The sequence below is a fragment of the Malaclemys terrapin genome, chromosome 7 (assembly GCF_027887155.1).
Source record: "Malaclemys terrapin pileata isolate rMalTer1 chromosome 7, rMalTer1.hap1, whole genome shotgun sequence".
Classification (NCBI taxonomy): Eukaryota; Metazoa; Chordata; order Testudines; family Emydidae; genus Malaclemys; species Malaclemys terrapin.
The window spans coordinates 91,317,675-91,339,641 of NC_071511.1; the positions used below are offsets into that span (position 1 = coordinate 91,317,675).

The 21,967-nt window shown below is 39.4% G+C and overlaps 1 protein-coding gene across 1 annotated transcript in view; it reads left to right on the plus strand.

Annotated features, from left to right (window-relative positions):
• Positions 1 to 5,917, plus strand: part of PCDH15 (protocadherin related 15) — a 1,464,924-nt gene extending 1,459,007 nt beyond the window's left edge. The window contains exon 39 of the mRNA XM_054035363.1: positions 5,084 to 5,917. Within this exon, the coding sequence (XP_053891338.1) occupies positions 5,084 to 5,637 (554 nt within the window). The 3' untranslated portion in view covers positions 5,638 to 5,917. The remainder of the gene's footprint in view (positions 1 to 5,083) is intronic.
• The last annotated feature ends 16,050 nt before the right edge of the window (positions 5,918 to 21,967 follow it).

The window sequence follows — 21,967 nt, forward strand, 5'->3', positions numbered from 1 at the left end:
ACAAAATGACAAAATATCATCCTCTCTAGACACTTCAGTTGCACTGATATCCATCCTGTTAAGATTAGTACACAGAAAGCTATGCAGATATCATTTCTCAAGTGAAAATACTCAAATGTAATTCTAAGTGAATATACATTGATACATTCAATCCAAAAAGTACTAACAGGAAGGGATGCACTTTTTTTCCCTGTGTAAACTTTAACCCTGTAATAAAAAGGCATTTTATTAGTAGTCCTTTCATTTACCCTTTTTGCACTGTGCAAGTCATGGTGCAAAGTATTATTGCATATTACATTAGCAGTAATGGCTAGCTTGTCACAAACTTCTGCATATAGTATGCAATTTATATTGTAATATAATTTATAATTTATTTATGGCATTCAGGCAGCTGCCACAATGAGGAATAGGAATTATCATAGCGATAATCAACGTTTAGCACTCATATAGCATTTCACTACATGTTCAATTCTGTACAAACATTTACTAATCTTAATAATAATCGCTTGAATGTAGATATTATCATCTCCATTTTACAGATGGGAAAACTGAGTCAGAGGAAAAGTGGCTTACTCTCTGCAGTCTTGGGCATCAGTGGCAGAGTCAGGATTAGAATTCCTAACCTCTGTGCTCATTCCTGTAGAATCTAGATCATCCTGTGTCTCAACATGGCAAAACTTTGGGGTTTAGAGGGTATCAATTCAGACAGCACATTTGAAAATGGAATCAGATAAACAAGATGTAGAAATTCACAAAAAAAGTTGTATTTTCCCCAAAAGTCACCTATAAAATGGACATTTTTTAACATGCACTTATATGACAGTTGCACTCATAGGTTTCAGTTACTACCTGCAAAGTGTCTTTAATCATTGTAACAATATGGGTGATGTTAAATACTACTTGAGCAATTTCTACAGAGACCACCTTTTTTTTCTTGGCTACATCCACATTTTTTATTGCAGGTAGTGCAAGAAAAGTCCAGTTCACCTCGTGTCTGTACTTTTGGACTTGCTGTCTAAAATTCAATGACCTGGAGTATCTGATGCTGTTCAGTACAGAAATGATAGTTTTAGAGCTTTACAATTCCAGTTCCATTCAGAGTTGGCATGATAGTGAAGAAAAGACTCTAATTTAAAGCTCAAGTTGCATTTGTTTTCATATATGAAATTACTGCTGCGTGATGCTGTGCCCCACAGAGCTCTAATTCATGGAGCCAACACATTGAATGTTAAAAATGTGTATACACACCCAGTCTGTAGGCACTTTCTTGTATCTTATTGTACTAAAGACTGCACAGCTCTTTCTCAAACAGTGGATTATATAGGAGGTTAATTTCAATATAAAAAAATCTCACAATCAGTTCCCACATAAATTAATGTTAGTTTATAGAACCAAAGATGAATCACCTCTTTTGATCCAGTACCTGGATTGTGAGCTACAAAGTTAGTAGGCTGATAAATCTAACAGCAGCTGGAAGTATCACAAAGACAAATCAGTTACTATAGTACAGTGATTCTCAGCCAGGGGTCCAGGGCCCCCTGGGAGGCCACGAGCAGGTTTCAGGGGGCTGCCAAGCAGGCCCAACATTAGACTTGCTGGGGCCCAAGCCAGAAAGCCAAAGTCCCACCGCATGAGACTGAAGCCCCAGGGCCCCAAGCCCCACCATCCAGGGCTGAAGCCAAAGCCTGAGTAACTTAGCTTTGTGGATCCCTGTGGCATGGGGCTCTGGGCAGTTGCCCTGCTTGCTACCCACTACATGTGCCCTGGCTTTTATATGGCACAAGCGGGCCATGGAGTTTTTATAGCATGTTGGGTGGGCCTAAGAAAGAAAAAGGTTGTGAACCCGTGCTATAGTAGAAAGAGGAAAAGGTTTGATTCTCTAGTATACTTGAACTTGCTATTAAGTTAAACAGTTCTCTTTTGTCAAACTTTTTCTTGGCATCTGTGTTAATGAATACTTCATTCACATGAGTGGGAAATTGTCAGACTTGTGTTTACTATCTGTGTGAGACAAACATATGTCTTGCCTATAGCTGCTATCTCTGACAATATGGAGATTGCCGTTGACTGAATTTTTGAGGGGGCAATGGCCCATTCTTTCAAATACAGGATATATATGGACATGCTTGTGCTAAAGAGCTACTGTTCTGCATCATTTTTGTATATATAGGATAAAATCCTGACTCCATTGAAGTCAATGGAAATTTATCCTTAATTTCAATTGAGTCAGTATTGTACAGCTATTTTTCCCATTCTTCTGTGATATCCCATGTCAGAGAGGTGCAGTCCTCTGTGAGTGGGGAAAAAATGTGAGGAAAACTAGGATCTGCATTATTAAACATCTTCTTAAGAATATGTGACTCCCACAAACCATGGACTCAAGTCTTAATGACTCCTCTGCAGTTGTTGCAAGCTCATTGTCTTTTCACCTGTCCTTTTTTGCAACATATTTTTTACTTTTTTGTAAGATGAATTTGAAAATGTTTTCTTTGTGCCATCACTCAAGTGTGCCATGGCTCTGTGGAACCAGTAGCAAAAGGTATGGAGACTAGTATTCTTGTAAGCAACAAAATATGCCCCAGAGAATCAGCAGACTGTACTGTGACAATTATCTCATATCTATGAAACAAATTTCCTTACACTATGTTCCAATAGAAGCTGTATTTCTATTGCTCACAACTGTGTAAGCGGCACAGTTACCATTAAAACTGACACTGTTGCCATTGACTATAAAAGGAGGAAGCGTGTGTCCCTATATTTGTAATGTGCAAGGCATATAGATTCAGTTATTCCTTTCCTCTTACTCAGTTCTTGGTCCCCAAGTTGTAGCTGCACATATATTGTAGATCTTTTCCTGAAACTAGTCAATTTTCCCATTGACCAAAAGATACATACCAGTATGAAAAAAATGATACGTATGTGTAAGGATAAAAAGGTAGACTAGAGTCCTGTAAGTAATTTGTGCAAGCTTTAGTTTTTCAAAAGCATGTTCAGTACCATTTATTTATACACTGCATGATTTGCTGTTTTTTAAAATTCTCCTTTCCTCTGGCGTGTGTGTGCGTGTGTGCACGAGTGTGTTGTAGAAGTCAGCTCCAGTACACTGTATCCTAACAGTAGAACTCTGTGGAGCTTTCACTCTTAGTTCAAGAGCGATAATAGTTGTGTTCATTTTATATTAAGGAAGCAACTTTCTAATGAGATTCATGCTATAAATTAAAATAATGTGAACAGGTTTTATGTAAACCACAATCAAAACAAAGTCACAACTCTGACATTCAGCTTCTGTGATCCCTATGGAAAATATCGCATGTAGTGTAAAATCTATAAAATCTGTAGGCCTGATGTACCACTGTGTTACTTCATTTTTACCACAATGTAATACTGTTGATTTCAGTGGAGTTATTCCAGTTTTGTACCAGTGTAATGGACTGGTGCATCAGGTCCTACATAAAGCAATAACGTGGCATTTTTTTCTAATCAGTACTATCAACACTTTACCTTTGCCTGAGAAATTAAGACAATTTTGTTCCTGAAATGCCACTGTCATTGTAGAAATGTCAAAAGCTATCCCTGAGCTGACATTACAGTGTAGTAAGTATTTAGAATATTTATGTTCTCGAAGAAAACTTCCAGTGATTTTCCAAGTATTTACCACTTAGCACTAGCAGTTACCAAGAACAACCATTTCTGCAGAGTTTTACATGAATAAATTCCAATTTCTATTGTAAAATGATAGTGATCGTGTTGTATTTTATATTCCTATGTATGACCAACTGAGAAATTGATTTTGGTTTACCTATAACATGATTTACACAACACATTTCTTAAGCATGTTTCTGGAAGGGAAAATCTCCATTGTCCAGCCATATCAGAAGAAGGACAGGAGACACTGGATTTGGTTTAAGTAGGTTTAACTGTATTATTATTTGTCTGAGAGTACCCTGCAGGTAAAAGTGTACAATGCAGGTAAATCCATGATCGTTACAATATCTATCAACCCTCCCCCTTTTCCATTCTGGTCCCCAGCCAACCCACTGCTGAGACCTTAATATCTACCCCCCCCCAATCGAATGAGGATTAAGGTGGGCTATAAAGGGGGCTCCCTGCTGTGCCAGTCATGGGAGCCCTGAATCCCTCCTCATTTCCATTCCGTTAACAAACACTTCCTTTAAATCCTTTACCAATCTATTTATCTGACCACTGTATCCCTTTTATCCCTTTCCTATGGGGTATCCCCCCCACACTTACATAATAAATTGCAACATCAGAGCCTAGCTTCCGTTTCATGCTCACCCCAACTATGCCCCCCCCCAAACCCATTGTGAGGATGGCAAAAACAAAAAAAAAAACACTTTGCCTTGGCCAATCTCGCAGTGAGGGAATAATTCTTTCCCAGTCCTCCAAAGAAAGGAGCAGCTAGCACAGTGCCCACAGTTGATCCTGACCAAACCTGGTATTTCGCCACTTCCAAGGGTGTGTGCTGCTCGCTTGGTCTGGGCTTTTCCAGTCCAGCTTATTCCTATATCCTCTCTCCTCCCTTCCAGTCAGGTCACCTTGAGGGATGAATCGGTGTCCCCAGACTGACCTCTTTTCCTAGCAAGCCAGATAACGCCTTTCCCTTTTTGCTACCCCCACCTCCTGCTTAAGGTGTGGTGTGATCAAGCCATGAAGTCTCCAAAGAATCACTTTATTTTCATGGACACACAGACTGTCTAATGGTGGATGTGGATTTAGAAAAACATCATAATGTTTTTCTAATCCTGGAGAGCTTTCTCAGAAATAGGTCAGATTTTTCTATCTTTACCTGGTATCTAGCTGAAATTTTGTTGAACAGCGGGTATGCAGATTTCTCAATACTTTTACATCCATTGAGTAGGGGAAATTGTTTAATGTTGAAGCTTTTGGCAGTAATAGGCACAGTTAAATGGAAATGATCAATATACAAATTAAAATGAAAAGTTATAAAATAACTTAATAAAATATGTTAGGTATTTGTCTGAAACACTAGGTAGAATATAGAAGCTGAAAAAAATGTCATAAATTATGCTGTGATTTAATAAACTCTCTCTTGTTGTCAAACAGTGGGCCAGAAAGAAAAGGATCAAGTTAGTAGTTGATCCAGAATATGAGACCAGCTCAGCTGGAGAAGACAGTGCTCCAGAATGCCAGAGGAATCGTCTTAATAACCCCAATATTCAAAACAATGTAAATGGCAACATCTATATTGCGCAGAATGGGTCAGTTGTGAGAACCCGTCGCATTTGTCTGTCCAATAATTTAAAAGTCACATCCCCTGTTAGACTGGGGAAACACTTCAAGAAATTGGACAAGTTAGCAGTGACGCATGAGGAGAATGTCCCATTGAACACATTGTCAAAGGGGCCATCTTCTAGTGACAAACTGAACACAAGACCGTCTAGTGTCTCATTTGCCTCAACTGCTAGAGGGGCTGACAACATAGCAACAAAGTCTGGGGGCAACAAAATGAAAAGCACAGAAGAGCAAGAGTCTGTTGTTGATAATGAGGATGTCAGAGAGCCCTTGGAATCACACAGCGATCTCACACACTCAGATGAAGAGGAGCTCTGGATGGGCCCTTGGAATAACCTTCACATACCAATGACAAAACTGTGACCTTTTTTAATTTTAATTTTTACTTCAGTTTATAATAAACTACGCTTTTTAATGTCACTGAGGAAAATGTATGAAATTCGTATCGTGCACATAAATTGTATACTTTGAATGACATGCTTTAAAGTTGAGAGACTTTGCACTCACATTTGTATCAATTAGTTGTTCTTCCCAACAACACTTTTGACAGGCTCTCAGTTCACTAAACAATACTCAGTAAAAAATTATCTTTTTGTTGGATCTTGATTTATTGTTTAATAAACAGTGAATTACTAAATGCACAGAAAATTTTGTTGACTTCTCAAAACATTCTATACTTGCCTAGCTTATTTCACTGTATAATATGTGTGGTTAGACTGTTTAGATTTGAAAATTGCATTTTTATGATTGAGGGTTTGATTCGCATCTCACACTATAAAAAACCAGAAATAAAGCCAATGATGTCAATGGACCAGATCCTCACTTGATGTACATTGGCACAGCACTATTGAAGTCCATGGAGTTCTGCCAACTTACACTACTTGAGGATCTAGCCCAATAGAATTATGAAGCTATAAAGCGGAAGTGAGACTAAAATCAGGTCTATTGTATCTCTAAATATATTGGTTATATAACAGATTAACATTATTATATGGCAGATTAATAGATTCCAAAGTCAAAAGGGACATGTGATCATCTGGTCTGCCCTCCTATATAACACAGGCCTAGAATTTTCCCAAAATAATTCCTAGAGCAATTCTTTTAGAAAAACATCCAATCTTGATTTTAAAATTGTCAGTGATAGAGAATCCAGCTTGACTCTTGGTAAATTGTTCCATTGGTGAGTTACTCTGACTGTTACTAATCTATACCTTATTTCCAGTCTGAATTTGTCTAGCTTCAGCTTCCAAGCATTGGATTGTTATATCTTTCTCTACTAGGTTGAAGAACCAACTATTAAATATTTATTTCCCATGTAGATATTTACTGACTATAATCAAGTTACCCTTTAACCTTCTCTTTGTTAAGTTCAATAGATTGAGATTTTTGCATCTATCACTATAAGGCATGTTTTCTAAGCCTTTAATTTTTCTCATGGCTCTTCTCTGAACCCTCTCCAATTTATCAACATTCTGCTTGAATTGTGAACACCAGAACTAGATGTAGTATTCCAGCAGCAGTCGCACCAATGCCAAATATGGAGGTGAAATAACCTCTCTCCTCCTACTTGAGAATGGTGTGGAGAAAGTGAATAAGGAAGCATTATTTACTCCTTCACATATTACAAGAAACAGGGGTCACCCAATGAAATTAACAGGCATCAGGTTTATAACAAACAGAAGGAAGTACTTCACACAACATATAGTCACCCTGTGGAACTCACTGCCAGGGGATGTTGTGAAGGCCAAAAGCATAACTGGGTTAAAAACGAATTAGATTAGTGTATGGAGGATAGGTCCATCAATGGCTATTAGCCAAGATGGTCAGGGATGCAAATGTATGCTCTGGGTGTCCTAAGCCTCTCACTGCCAGATGCTGGGACTGCACAACAGGGGATGGATCACTCAGTAATTACCCTGTTTTGTTCATTCCTTCTGAAGCATCTGGCTTTGGCCACTGTTGGAAAACAGGATACTGGGCTAGATGGCCCATTGGTCTGACCCAGAATGGCCATTATTACATTCTTATGTCAGCATTAGCTCTTTTGGCCACAGTGTCACCCTGGGAGCTCATGTTCTGCTAATTATTGACCATGACCCCCAAATTATTTTCAGAGTCACTGCTTCCCAGGATAGAGTCCCCATCCTGTGAGTGTGGCCTGTGTTCTTTGTTCTTAGATATATACATTTACATTTAGCTATATTAAAATGCAAATTGTTTTCCTGCACCAAGTTCATCAAGCAATCCAGATTTCTCGGAATCACTCTTCATTATTTTCCACTTCCTCAATTTTTTTGTAATCTGCAAATGTAATCAGTGAGGATTCTTTTTTTCCATGTCATTGACAAAAATGTTAAATAGTGTAGGGTCAGGAACCAATCCCTGTGGGACCTCACTGGAAACATAACCACTCAATGATGCTTGCCCATTTACAATTACATTGAGACCAATCAGTCTGTTTTTAATCCATTTAATGTGTGCCATGTTTATATTATCTCATTCTATTTTTGTAATCAAAATGTTGTGTGGTAACAAGTCAAACACCTTACAGATGTGTACGAATATTAGGAGAGTGGAATAGACGTTTAAATATAATAAAAATTGCAGAGGAGGGATGCTCTTGTTTCAATTTACCTGCCCTTAGTTCATTCATTGTCTTTTATAAATTAGTTCATTTAAATCTTCTCTAGTTATTCTTTCATCTTTTCTTGCATTAATTTTGTTTTCTTCTTTATACAGTCTATCTTCAGTTTTTATGCTACATCAATAATTGTTATCCTAGGGCTACATTCACCTACATTAAAATAGGGATGACGTTAGAAGACTGAATGATAGAAATAGGCATACAAGATAAATAAGTAGGGATGGAGATTCAACTAGAGCAGGGGTTGGCACATGAGCTGATTTTTAATGGCACGCTGCAGTTGCCGCTGCCCTGCTCAGCCCACTGCTGAACCCCGGCAGTCGGCTGAGCGGAGCCGATGGCCAGGACCCCGGCAGGCAGCAGCGTGCCATTAAAAATCCTGCCTGGCCCAGCCCGCTCTTCTCCGCCCCCCCGCCTACCACACTCTCTGGCGGGGGCAGGGAGCAGAACAAAGCTTGCTCCTGCTGGCTGCTGCTGTAGGGCAGGCTCCGCCGGCAGCCAAGCTTCCCCCTCCGCCGCCCCTCCCCCCAGCGTGCTGTGTCGTGCTCCACCTCCTCTCCCTCCCTGCCGCCAATGACCCTTGCGAAGGAGAGGAGCCCTAGCACCCTCGCTGCTCAGACCGGGAAGGAGGCAGAGAAGAGGCAGGAGCGCAGCCTTGGGGAAGGGGGGTGGAATCAGGACGTGTCCCTCTAGCCCCCTGCCGTGAGCCGCTCAGGGCAGGGGGCTGGAAGCACACCCCGCAATCCCAGCCCACCCACCCCCAGCCCTCAGGGGGGTGCAGGAGTCAGGGCAGAGGGCTGGGGGCATGTGAGGGGGGTGCAGGAGTCAGGGCATGGGGCGTGGGAGGCTGGGTATGCGTGGGGGGTGCCAGTCAGGGCTGGGGTCATGGGGGGGCTGCAGGGGGCTGGGATGTGAGGGGGATGTAGGGCTCAGGGCAGAGGGCTGGGGGGTGGGCTGGGATTGGGGGGGTTCTCCCAGCCCCCTGCCCTGAGCTCTGCACCCCCCAGCCCCCTGCACCCTCCCCCACGACCCCAGCCCCGCTCAGCCTGCTGCTGGTCTGGGGTCCCGACCCCCAACACTGCTCAGCCCGCTGCTGGTCTGGGGTCCCGGCTGCCAGCCCCGGGTCCCGGCTGCCAGCCCCACTCAGCCCGCTGCCGGCCTAGGTGATCAGCATTTTAATTTAATTTTAAATGAAGTTTCTTAAACATTTTGAAAACCTTGTTTACTTTACATACAACAGTAGTTATATAATATATAGACAGAGACCGTCTAAAAAACATTAAAATGTATTACTGGCAGGCAAAACCTTAAATTAAAGTGAATAAATGAAGACGCAGCACACCACTTCTGAAAGGTTGCCGACCCCTGATCTAAAGGTTGCCATTGGGCTAAATAGTACAGTAAGGATTCCCCACCACACTACAGAACATAAAGCTGTGTTAAAGACAAATGAATCATACTGAAGCAAATGAATAGTGAAACTTTTTGAACCTAATGCATGAAAGAATCTATCAAGGGAAAAGGGTTTGGGAACACAGGAAACTTGTATTGGGTCAAAAAGTTGTAGTAAATGTATTGCTTCTAAAATTTATTATATGAAATATTGGCGCCCACTTTTTTCTTCATAATTCAAAAGTACTCTATCGTTTTATTACAATATTTATACAACTTAAACATGCAGCAGAGAGTGAGTTCTGTATTCATTAACTAATGCTTGGAAGGGGAGCCATTATCATTATTAAGAAAAATATTTTCTCCAAGGTTAAATTAGAAACAAAAAAAATGGTCACTGACGAACCATATCCTGTCATGCCACACATTTATTTTTTTAGGGAATAGAATCAAACTGCATTTAGTTAAGAGAGAAATATGGAAACTATTGAACAATATGCTGAGTCAACATCAGCTTCAATTCTAAAACATGCCATGCTGTAAGAAAAAATGCAGCAGCACAACATTTTATTCCATATTGATGTAGCAAAGCTTCATTACAAAGTTTTGTATATTTATAAACTCATATTTTAGCTGTGCTAGTAAATGCACAGCTGCTGCTGTTTTGTGTTTCCCCCCCATTACACGTGCACAGTCTTTTCCAGGAGATTTCCCTTACTACCTGCCTTTACAAACTCTTAGCAAGTAAGGAAAGTCTATATATTCTGAAACTTCTGTTGTACTCGAGAAAGATTGCATCATTTTCAACCTGAGATTTCAGATGTCCCTATTTAAGACAAAATATTCTGAAAGACAAAAGTTGTCCTTGGGAATGTAAAATGCAGCATAAACTGTCAAACAGAAAAATAGCTGCAGTGGATTTTTTTCTTAGTCCTTTTACTTTAGCAGTTATGCACTTAGCAGCTAATTGAACATAGCTTTTGCAGTTTAGCTATAGACTAATGCGAGAGTCATGGAAGAAAAGGATTTATCCTTTGAAATAACTAGTAAAAAGTTATGTTTTAATCCTGTGCAAAATATTATTTCACTACACCATTTCACTTGTGAGCCTGTCCAACAGTTCACTTCATACTGACTCTATCTCTCTGCTGTCTCTCCCCCTGTATGTTCTGGTTCCCTTCTCTCCATCACCTCAGACACTAGTATGTCACACAGCTAGAAGTTTAGCCAAGACCTACTACTACATCACCTAATGGCCTAACTCTGCAAGGGGCAAGGTCATGCCCTAATGCTGAAAGGCAGCAATGCTATTGCAAGCTTCCTAAAGTAGAAGCCTGTCAATACCTGCTTCACAGCTCAGCACAATGAGAGCATTACAATGCATTAGGTATATAGTTCAATTGTTTATCAATGGGCAGCATTAATATAAAACCTACTTGCCTTGGCAACATTTTTAATGATATTACAAATTACTGTTGGTTTAAAGTTTGGTTTAGTTTTTGAGAGGGCTTTTGAAAACTGAATATTTTCCAGTTACTTGCTCTCTTTGGAAGTAGCAAATCTTATTATGAAATAAAAATGTAAACATATAGAGGATATCAGAACCACTAGCAATAAGTGGTATGGGTTTATAAATGAACAAACCACAGCAAAAAAACCCTGTGTTTTACTTTTTTAATAGAATTCCCATATTTGATCCTTATCCTGTGAAGAGGAGTTCTGAATGTGGTTCTAGAGGATGTAGGAAATGGAAAAGATATCAAATATCTGGTTTTTAGTAAATCATTTAATAGTGTTCAACCAATGCTACTCACAAAATTCATTAAAAATGGGTTTGGTGTGAGCACTGTCAAGTAGATTGTGAACTGAGTGAGGGATGGCTAACAAGGGTAATAATCCAGCAACATATTTGGTTGGTGGAGTATCAAAGGTGAATCATAGGTCTGGTCTTATTTAATAATATCAATGACACAGATGATGCTGTTAGTAATGTGGCCAAACTAGGAAGAGCTGCAAATACATGTGAGGACAGGGGCATATTGGGCCTGAACCAAAGCCCAATGAAATCAATGTAAAGACTTCCCCTTGACTTCAGTGGGTTTTAGATCAGCCCCCATTGTGAAAATACCTAGACAAAAATAGAAATGTGGACAAGAAATGCAATTATATTTTCTGGTAGATATGGGGGGAAATAATCCAAAATCCAGATATTCAGTAGAAGGAAATAACCTGGAAAACAATAGTGCCAAGGAGACCAGCTGTATGGTTGGTAAACAGCTATTCTTCTGTACTGCTTTGACTCTGAGAACAGCTGCCCCAAACATGTTTCCCAATCCACATTCCTCACCACTTTCAAATTCGTCCTTATAACATCTTGTCCAGAAGAACTGGCAGGAAGGAAATAATCATGGAGAGGTAAGTGAATCACCAAAGATGTGTGTGCTCCTTTGTCAGTAACCACATTATAATATTACTTTCACCCTCACTTTCCTTCCTTCCTTCTCTATGACCCTCATTTGTCATGTCATGATTAATTTAGCATGTACATTCTCTGAGGCAGGAGCTGCATCTCTGGTGGTTTTGTAAGACACCAATCACAGTATTCAAAAAATAACTATGATGGTGAACAAAAAACCTGACAAATACGAATGTGCGATAGCAGCAAAAAAAAAAAAAAGCCAATGTGATTTGACATATATACAGAGAAGCATCATAGGAAAATGAAGATAATTGCCCTTTTCTAACTGATCCTGGTGAGCCCATGTAGTATTTATTTATAGGCACCTTACTACTAGAATGATATTGACAATGGAGTAATTTCAGAGAAGAGCAACAAAAAATAACTAGGGACCTGGTAGGACATTTAAAGACAGATTAAGATCATAATCCTGCAGTCCTTTGAAGCAATGGAAGGTTAGCCTGAAAAAGGACTACACAAGCCTTTTAGGTGTTATGGCCTACAAGGTACTGAGCATGCTCCACCATCAATGATTTTAATCATGGAATCAAGTCCCATAAAAGCTAAATATGTACAGCTAGATAGCTTTTGTGATCACTGCAAGGCAAAAGGGATTTGATCATAATTTACTTTCTGAACAATAGCCAATATCTTTTAAAATTCAATAATAGTTTCCCATTCAACTAGCTGAAGTATATAATAGATGGTATCATAATACAGTGAGATATGCCTGATTCAGAATTGTGCTAACTTGGTTTTCCGACTATCTGCGATTCTAACAAAAATCTGCCAAATCTGGTGTCTTGTAATTTCCTGCTTCTGAGAGTTAAATCAATATTAAATCAGTGCTTGGACTAGAGGGAACATGCTGCAATGCCCCTCATGCTTGAAAAACTTTCCCCTAGCCTGTGACTCTAATTCTTCAATGACTTCAATATTCCTCCACCTGCTTGCCAAAGGTGGTTTATATCAGGCTTCCTACTCCTTTCCTTCCTCTTTTCTACAAGGGAAGATTAGCCTGAAAAAGGGAAATACACTGCCATGTATTGTAAACAAAAAAGAAATTAAACAAAATGCTAACATCAAAGGTGTGTGCGTTCTTGCACTTCTTTTTCTATCCAGGCTTCTTATTTCTTCTTTCATTCCTTTTTACTTATGCTTTTGCTTTTACTCCTTCCAACTCACACCTAAATATTCATTCAATTTTTTTCTTTGCCTTGTCACAGGCAGACAATAGGAGGGAACAAGGTGGTCCAATGCCTGTGGTCCCCCAATGGTAGGGAAATTAATGAGAACATAAGAAGAGCCATATTGGGTCAGACCATGGGCCATTGAAGGGTTAAAATCCATGTGCATTTTATATAACAACCTGGTATATGGATTGTGCCATCTCTTTTTAAGACCCAAAGTCCACAGTTTGGTCAAGAGACCAGAGGCCTAGCAAATAGTGATTAGCTAAGAGAAAAGCAGAATAAACAAGATAACATGGCCTTTGTTAAGATATGCTTGGTCAGTAGAATTGCGAGGTGTAGGAGCTAAGAACTAAATAATTGTGTCTTATTCAGAGTTGCAGATTGAACAAAGAATCCCTGTTCCTATTGTGTTAATTTCTTCTGTAGGGAGACGTTCTTCCCACAGATCCAACCTTGAGTTTATGAAAAGTTGGCACATGTCAGTATAAGATATGGCATCCTTCCACCTCCGCTTCCCAGGGACCAATGCCTTACCTTAAGACATAAAGGAGATCATCTTTATTGCCATACACTTTCACTATTTCTTTGCTTTAACCCCTAGGAATGTACCTGTTGGACAATCAAAGGAGTTGCTCCATTCCTATGGACCCCAAATCAGAATTCAACATATATATTTTATCAAAGTATTAATTAAACGTTAACTTGCTAACTTGAGACCATGGGCGGAGACATTATGTAACCTGTTAACCATTGGCTACTGTGCTATGTTGTCTTGCTGCAAAACCTATCCCGGGGTGTGGAACTGCCTACCCCATCACTTTCCCCGCCCATGGAAAAATCTATATATTCTATTGTAATCAATTGATTGACAGTGTCTCTGAGCCAAATAAGCAAGGTGACACTCCACCAGTGCTGTGTGTAATAAACTCCTATGCTTGACCTCTACATGGTGTGGATTTATGTCCTTCAGCCATCTAGCCCTGTATCCTGTCTCTGACAGTGGCCAGTGCCAGATGCTTCAGAGGGAACAGAAGAGGGTAATTTTGAGTGATCCATCCCCAGTCCCAGTTTTTGACACTTGGAGGTTTAGGGAAACCCAGGGCATGGGGTTGCATCCCTGACCATCTTGGCTAATATCCAGTGGGACCTGTCCTCCATAAACTTATCTAATTCTATTTTAAGCCAGTTATAATGATGGCCTTCACAAAATCCCAGGGCAATGAGTTCCACTGGTTGACTTTGTGATATGTGAAGTTCTTACCTATGTTTGTTTTAAACCTACAGCCTATTAATTTAATCAAGAGACCCTTAGTTCTTGTGTTATGTCAAGGGGTAAATGACACTTTTTCTCTTCATCACTCAAGATTTTATAGACCTATGTCATATTCCCCGCCCGCAGACATTGCGTTTCTAAGCTGAACAGTCCCAGTCTTGTTAATCTCTCCTCATATGTAAGCTGTTCAATACCCCTAATCATTTTTGTTTCCCTTCTATGCTCCTTTTCTAATTCTAATGTACCTCTTTTGCGATGGGGCAGCCCAGACCTGCATGTAGTGTTAAGAGTGTGAGTGTACCATGGATTTACATAGTGGCATTGTGATGGTTTCTGTTGTATTAGCTATCCCTTTCCTAATAAGTCCTAAAAGTCAGTTAGCTGTGTTGTCTGCTGTTGCACAATGAGCAGATGTTGCTAGAGAACTACCCGCCATGATTCCAAGATCTCTGTCTTGAGTGGTAACAGCTAATTGAAAGTCTGTCAATTTGTCTACATATTTGGGATTATTTGTTTCCCATGTGCATTGCTGTGCACTTATCAACACTGCATTTCTGCCATTTTGTTGCCCAGTAATCTAATTTTGTGATATCTCTTTGTAGCCAGCTTTGAACTTAATGCTCTTGAGTAATTTAGTATTGGCTGCAAAGTGCCACCTCACTGTTGACACTCCCCCCCCACCCACCCCGCCTCCCTTTTCTAGGTCATTTACAGATGAGTTGAACAGTACAGCTCTTTGGGAGACTCTGCTATTTACCACGTTCCATTTTGAAAGGTAACAATTTATTTCTTCCCTTCATTACTGATCCATGAGAGGACCTTCCTGCTTATCCCATGACTGCTTACTTTGCTTAAGAGCCTTTGCTGTGGGATCTTGTCAAACGCTTTCTGAAAGTCTGAGTACACTATAGCAATTGGATCATCCTCGCTCACATGCTTGCTGACATCCTCAAAGAATTCTAATAGATTGGTGAGGCCAGATTTCCCTTTACAAAAGCTGTGTTCACTCTTCCCCAACCTATTGCGTTCATCTGTGTGCCTGATAATTTTGTTCTTTACATGTCACCCAGTTTGCCTTGTGCTGAAGTTAGGCTTACTGGCCTGTAATTGCCAGGATCAGCTCTTTTTTAAAAAATGTTGTTACATTAGTTATCCTCCAGTCTTCTGATACAGAGTTTTTTTGTATTTTTTGCTAGTGACTCTTTAAATTATTTTTTGGCCTGCTTAATTATACTTCTTTCACATGACTTGCCAAAGTTTATGCTTCTTTCTGTTTTCCTCAGTAGGATTTGACTTTCAATTTTTAAAGGACACCTTTTTACCTCTAGCTGCCTCTGCTGGTTAGCCATGGTGGCTTTTTAAATTTTTATACTTTTTTTTGTCCTCTTGCCGTTTTTTGCGGGGGGATATACATTTAGTTTGAGCTTCTACTATAGTGTTTTTAAATAGTCTCCATGTAGTTTGCAGGCATTTCACCCTTGTGATTGTTCCTTTTAATTTCCATGTAGCTAGCTTCTTCTTTTTTGAAGTCAAATGCTACTGTGATGAGTTTCTTTGGCATTCCCTCCTCCCCCTACAAGGATGTTAAATTTAATTACATTATGGTAGCAGTTCAACTATAGTTGCCTCTTGGATCAGTTCCTGTTTTCCACTTAGGCCTAAATCAAGAATGGCCTCCCCTTGTGAGTTCCAGGACGAGCTGCTCCAAAAAGCAGTCATTTATTGTGTCTAGAATTTGTATCTCTGCATCATGTCCTGAGGTGACATTTACGTAGTCAATATTGAGGATAGTTGAAATCCCCCATTATTATTGTGTTTTCTGCCTTTGTAGCCTCCCTGTGAATTTCAAAATCACTGTCACCACCTTTGTCAGTAGTAATTTCCTAAGGCTGTACTCTCATTGTTCAAGCATGGAATTTCTATCCACAGAGATTCTATGGTACAATTTGATTCATTTAAGAAGTTTACTTTGTTTGACCCTATGCTGTCTTTCACCTACAGTGTCATTCCCCTACCAGTGTGACCTACTTTGTCATTCTTATATATTTTGTACCCTGGTATTGCCATGTTCCATTGATTATCCTTATTCCACCAAGTTTATGTGATACTGATTATGTCAATATCCTCATTTAATGCCAGGCATTCTAGTTCACCCATCTTAGTATTAGATTTCTAGCATTTGCATCTCAGCACTTGTATATTTTGTCAATATTCAGTTGCTTCCCTTCATGTGTTATGTTTAAATGGGACTCTTATGTTTAACTGTTCCTCACTAGCTTCTATGTGTACTATACCAACTGTTTTCCTAGCCTCTATACTAAGATACACAGTTCTCCCTTTAATAAATTCATCCCTAAAGGATGTCTCCTCCTGAACCATGTGCTCCTCCATACCCGTTGGCTACCATGGATCCCCTGGACTTTAATCTCTCACCTAGCAGCCTAAGTTTGGCCTGCAGAACTTCCCTTTTACTCTTCATTGGTGCCCAGGTGTACCACAACCACTGGCTCCTCCCCAGTACTCCACATAACTCTATCTAGATGTCTTGCGAGACCTGCAACCTTTGCACCTGGCAGACCCAACTATCTATATTTTTAATAATCATATCCCCCATCACTATTACCTGTTTTTTCTTAGTAAGTGGTGTTCCCTCCCCAGGAGGGGTATCCTCAATGTAAGAGGATATGATGATATCTGGAAGAAGGGTCCCAACTATTGTTTTTTTCCCCTCCTCTCCACCTTCATGTTCTCATTCCCTGAGACTTTCATCCTCCTTAACAGCATAGAGGTGGTCTGACTGGGGGGTGGGATTGTTCTATTGTGTCCCTGAAAGTCACTTCTATCTTTCTCTCTTAGTTCCTTCAGTTAAGCCACTCTGGTCTCAAGAGCCCACATTGTGTCTTTGAGGGCTATGAACTGCCTACAGTCAGTGCATGCACACATACACCACCAGCTCACCAGACAGATAATTGTACATACTGCATTCAGTGCAATAAACTGGATAGCCCCCAGTCTGCTGCTGGACCTCTGCCTTCATTATTTTTTACTATTTCTTTCTTTTCTTTTCTTTCAGGGGGTGATGGTTATTGGCCTAAGTTTAGAAGTATGGTTGTTAGGTGTACATGCCTCTCATACGCCCTCACAAAACTCTGCTATTTGCTAGCTCATCTGGTTGCTTAGGGGTTGGCTTTTTAAACCCCTATTCTCCCTCAGTTAGCCTTGTCCCCTGTGAAATATATCCACATAATCCCCACAATTGGCACATAGGCAAAGGCAATAGAGGAAGGCAAGAAAACTCCAGGGTCACTGCCTGTCAGACCTGTGAGAAATGTCCTTACTGACCCCACATATGACAATCAATTAAACCTTGATTATGTGAGCAAGAACCATCCAGCCAAGCATCTGAGAGGAAGAGAATGCTCGCTACCTCCTCAAAGCTCCATCTACATTCACCATTCAAGGGGACAGGTTTTGGTAACCAAAGGAACACTTAAAAACTAATTTACATATATGGCTTGAATTTCTCATTTTTCCCCTAAGGTGAATAGGACCTGCATTATTTAGAAAATATTGATAAATGCTTTTTTTTTTTTTTTTACTAACTGGAAACTGATGCAATTTATCAAATGGATCTTGATACTACCTATTTATTAAAAGAACAGTTGATGAATTAAAAATACATTTTCCTTTATTATTGTAAGATAGATAGTTTCAGTGGTTTAACCCTGTGAACTTGTAGTGGTGATGCAGTTCATTAAATGATAAATAAGTGTTGATCAATATGTCTAACTGCCTAAGGACTAGAATCAGCCAATTCATTTCTATAATGACATGAGCAAAACTTCCTTGATTGCTCAGATTCTGACAACTGTAACATAATCCATTTTTTTCTGACACTGATTAATGATTGTACTTTTCTAACATAAGCTACAAATAATTATAATGTTTATTTTTCTGACCCCAGAAATGAGTAGCATATGCCTTATGGGACATTTACAGGCTATGCAAATGGATATCCATTGTCTCACAATGCCAGTTTGGCTCGCGGCATAAACTGTAGCAGCTGAAGGTTTGCTCTATCTTATGCACAGGTATCTTGGTGCATTCCCTAAGAGTCATTCCAGCAGCCAAATTATACACAAACTGCAGCCATTCCCTGAAACAAAATAAGCAGACAGAGCACAACACTATAATTGCCACTCAAGGGATGTATTACAGCTTATTTTGCAGAGACCAATAGGAAAGCTCCTCAGTAATACCTTATCTTGTTACATTAGTCAATGGTAGTTTTACTGTTGATTTCAGTGGAAGCAGGATGGGGCACTGAGGAAGATTCATGCCAGGCAAGTAGCTAGCCCCAAGAGGAGCAAGGCATAAAAAGCAAAAGTAATCTTCAGAGGCTACCACAAAAAGAAAAAGCCCATGGAGGGTCACCCAGCTAATCCAGGGCTAAAATAGGCTCAAGTCAGGAGAGCCATGTTAAATGGAGGCAGTGCATAGAGCTGATGAGCAGCACTACTAGGCTACTTGTTTATTCTACCTTGTACTGCCTGTTGGGAGGGAAAAGCCGTCGCCTAGTGAGCTAACTGCCCTACTGTCATGATTTTTTACAATATTTGTCTGTTAAAATTCTTTTAAGGGGGGAACCTCATAGCAGGAGTGGCTGCCAGTGTGGAATCCTTTGATTTGTTATTAACTGTAGCAAGTTTTGAAGTGTATTTGAAAGTTTGTGTTTCAGTGGGAGGGCACTGCTGCTACAGGTTGGGTCTTGCCCCACGTGCAAAAATCAAAACGGCAATCAACTTTCTTAAAGAAAAAGGACAAGCTTCCATTTTGCCAAGTCAAATTGCTTCTCCATGCTCTAAGAGACTACTGAATTGCTTAAGGAACAAAAAATTACATTATCGTCTAATATGGCAAAACAAGCAGAGTAAACTTAGCCCTGTGCAGCACAACCAAGCTAAGGCTTGCTCTATCCAGCAGAGAACATAGGTTTGCCATATGTCTAATGCAGATTATCAGGACACATGAAAAAAGCAAGCTGAGGAGTTGTCTCTGTTTGTAACGGTAATCAGAAATCTGGAAAGTGCCTGTCCCAGCAGATTTCAGCATCCATAAGAATCAACCGCCAGTTCAGATATTAGAGGGGTTCATTCAGAGGCTTAAAAAGGATTTTTCAAGCACTGGAGAAAGAGGCTAGAATTCTAGATGCAAGGGACAACTTGCAGCTATTAATTTGCAGCCCTAGCCCCTGTACAGAACAGAACTTTCTGTCCCTTGTTAATGGCTGTTGTTAAAGGATTTGCACAATACCAAAGAGGTATCTACTGGGACTGTATTTTTGCATGTATTGAGAAATCTTTATATATATGTGTGTGCCTGTGTGTAAGTAAATAAGTATAGCAAAAGGAAAGTAATCATATTTTATAATAATCGCATACATTCATTATGTATCTTTTTAATATCACATCAGTGAACTCTAGCTTTGCTCACCTTGATCAGTTAGACTAGAGGAGTGTTTTTGTGTGTAGTTTCAACTTGCTATTTTTTTTTATTCCTTTATTAACATGAGTTGTGATAAATTCTTTAGATATGGTAGCTGAGGCACTTAATACTAAGACAAGTATAAGCACAATACATAAAATAGTTAACTGAGGCTCATTAAAAAACAAAACAAACACAAATTATAGTTGCAAAAAATATTCTAAATTTACCATTGAAGAGATAATGGCTCCCCTCAGAGGCATGCACTAAGCATTGATAGGCCTGGGGAAATGCTTGTTAGCCATTGAGTAAAATATATTCTCCATATATAATGCAATTGGGAGCTTTGTGCATCCAAAGTAGGGATCTAACCTTCAACGGTATTTTGCTGCTGTAATAACTCTGGCCCCAATTCTACCACTCTAACTCACTGAGTAGTACCTTAGCAAAGGGCAGATTGTGATACACTTAGTCACATTAAGCAGTACCCTACTGCACATGCACTCCCATTGCAACTCATCGAACTACTCAGGAAAGTAACACACCTCGCAGTGTGACTAATGGCATTACATTCAAACCCCATATGAGCAGCTCTGTTGACTTCAATGTGATGACTTGTGTAGTAAGGTACTTTTCCTGGTGAATAAGGGTGGCAGAATCAGTCCCTATGTGTTTAGCTCTTTCATGATTAATCTCACTTTATCCAATACATATTAAATTAATGTTTTGGATTTTACATAATCTCTGTGCTGAAAGCCAACAGGAAAGTTCAGAGAAACTAGACTTTTGCAAGATTATTTTTAATATCTAAGTGAAAATCTACTATACTAGGTGATAAAAGCCACCTAGGGCAATTTTATTAAGTTCCATTATTTAATCAGATTAGTTTTTCACAGGTAAGAATAATACTGTTTATATATTACATTTTAGAAATTAGACCTAGACAATCTCTCTGTCAAAGCCACTGTAGCCATGCAAGAACAGTTCTTAAATAAAAAGTTAGAATTAAACAAATCCTGATAAACTAAGGGGCTTTCTTAATTAGAAAGTACGGTACATTTTTTACAATTATTAAATATTAAACGCTCTGGTGTTCCTTCTACTGATTCAATATGATAGGACATCAGAAACACACTATGCTATTGCCACGGAGAAGGTTAATAAAGTGTTGGATAATACCATAATTTGATTAATCTCTGTGGTTCAGATTTGTTTTTTAAATCATAAGAATTCAGCAATAAGAATGCATTAAATCACAACATTTAATAATATTTTCAGGCTAACTGCAGGTACTAAATATCTATGTCTCTGCTGTGTTTGTTTTATTTTACTGACAGCACATTTCCTTCCTTTGTAGAGTAGTTGCATTAACCACTCCCAGAAAAATCCAAAATATGTGACCATGTGTTCAGTGATGCTGCATAGGGTATAAGTTAATGGAAAAAGGGGCCTGAAGTATTTAATTGTATGTCTACATTGCAATTAAAAACCCACGGCAGGTCCATGCCAGCTGACTTGGGCTCGTGGCGCTCAGGCTAAGGGGCTGTTTAATTACAGTGTCGATGTTCTGGCTTGGGTTTAAGTGATTTACTGGATTAGGGCCAGATCAGCACCTTGCATGACAGCCCTAGAAGAAATATGGCAAACATCATAATCCCAGAGATCAAGTTTATCCTGTTTACATTATGCTTGGTCTTTGCTGTTCTAGGAATACAAAGTAGCACAAGGTCCAACTAAATAAAACTTTTCAACTATTCAAAGTTAATTGAGCCATTACAAGAATTCTGCTTTGACACATTTGAATAGATATTACTCCAAAAGCCTAGTACGCAGATGCCGTTCTATCCCTTTTTTTAAAATACCAAATACCATTATCTTAGTTTTAAGATTAAAATAAACAGTTACTGTCCTGACCAGCATACTAACACTACCTATTTTATTAGACACAAGTGTTATAGATTTTTTTAAAAGCAGATATTAAAGTCTTAAAGAATTCCAACTCCTACAATTTCTCACAACATCAAACGTAGTAAAAGACACTCTGTTATTCCCTGTTATTCCAACTGTGCACACTAGGGGGCAGCATTATTGCCAATTTATGCATAGTCTATTCAACAATATTAGCTGGACATGCCCCTCTGGAGTCCTACATACCAGGCACTTGAACTTATTCATTAGTGCCTTTCTTTGTACTTTCTGTCCTGTATTCATATTTTGCTATTTTTTAAATTGTTTTTTATTTTTTATTT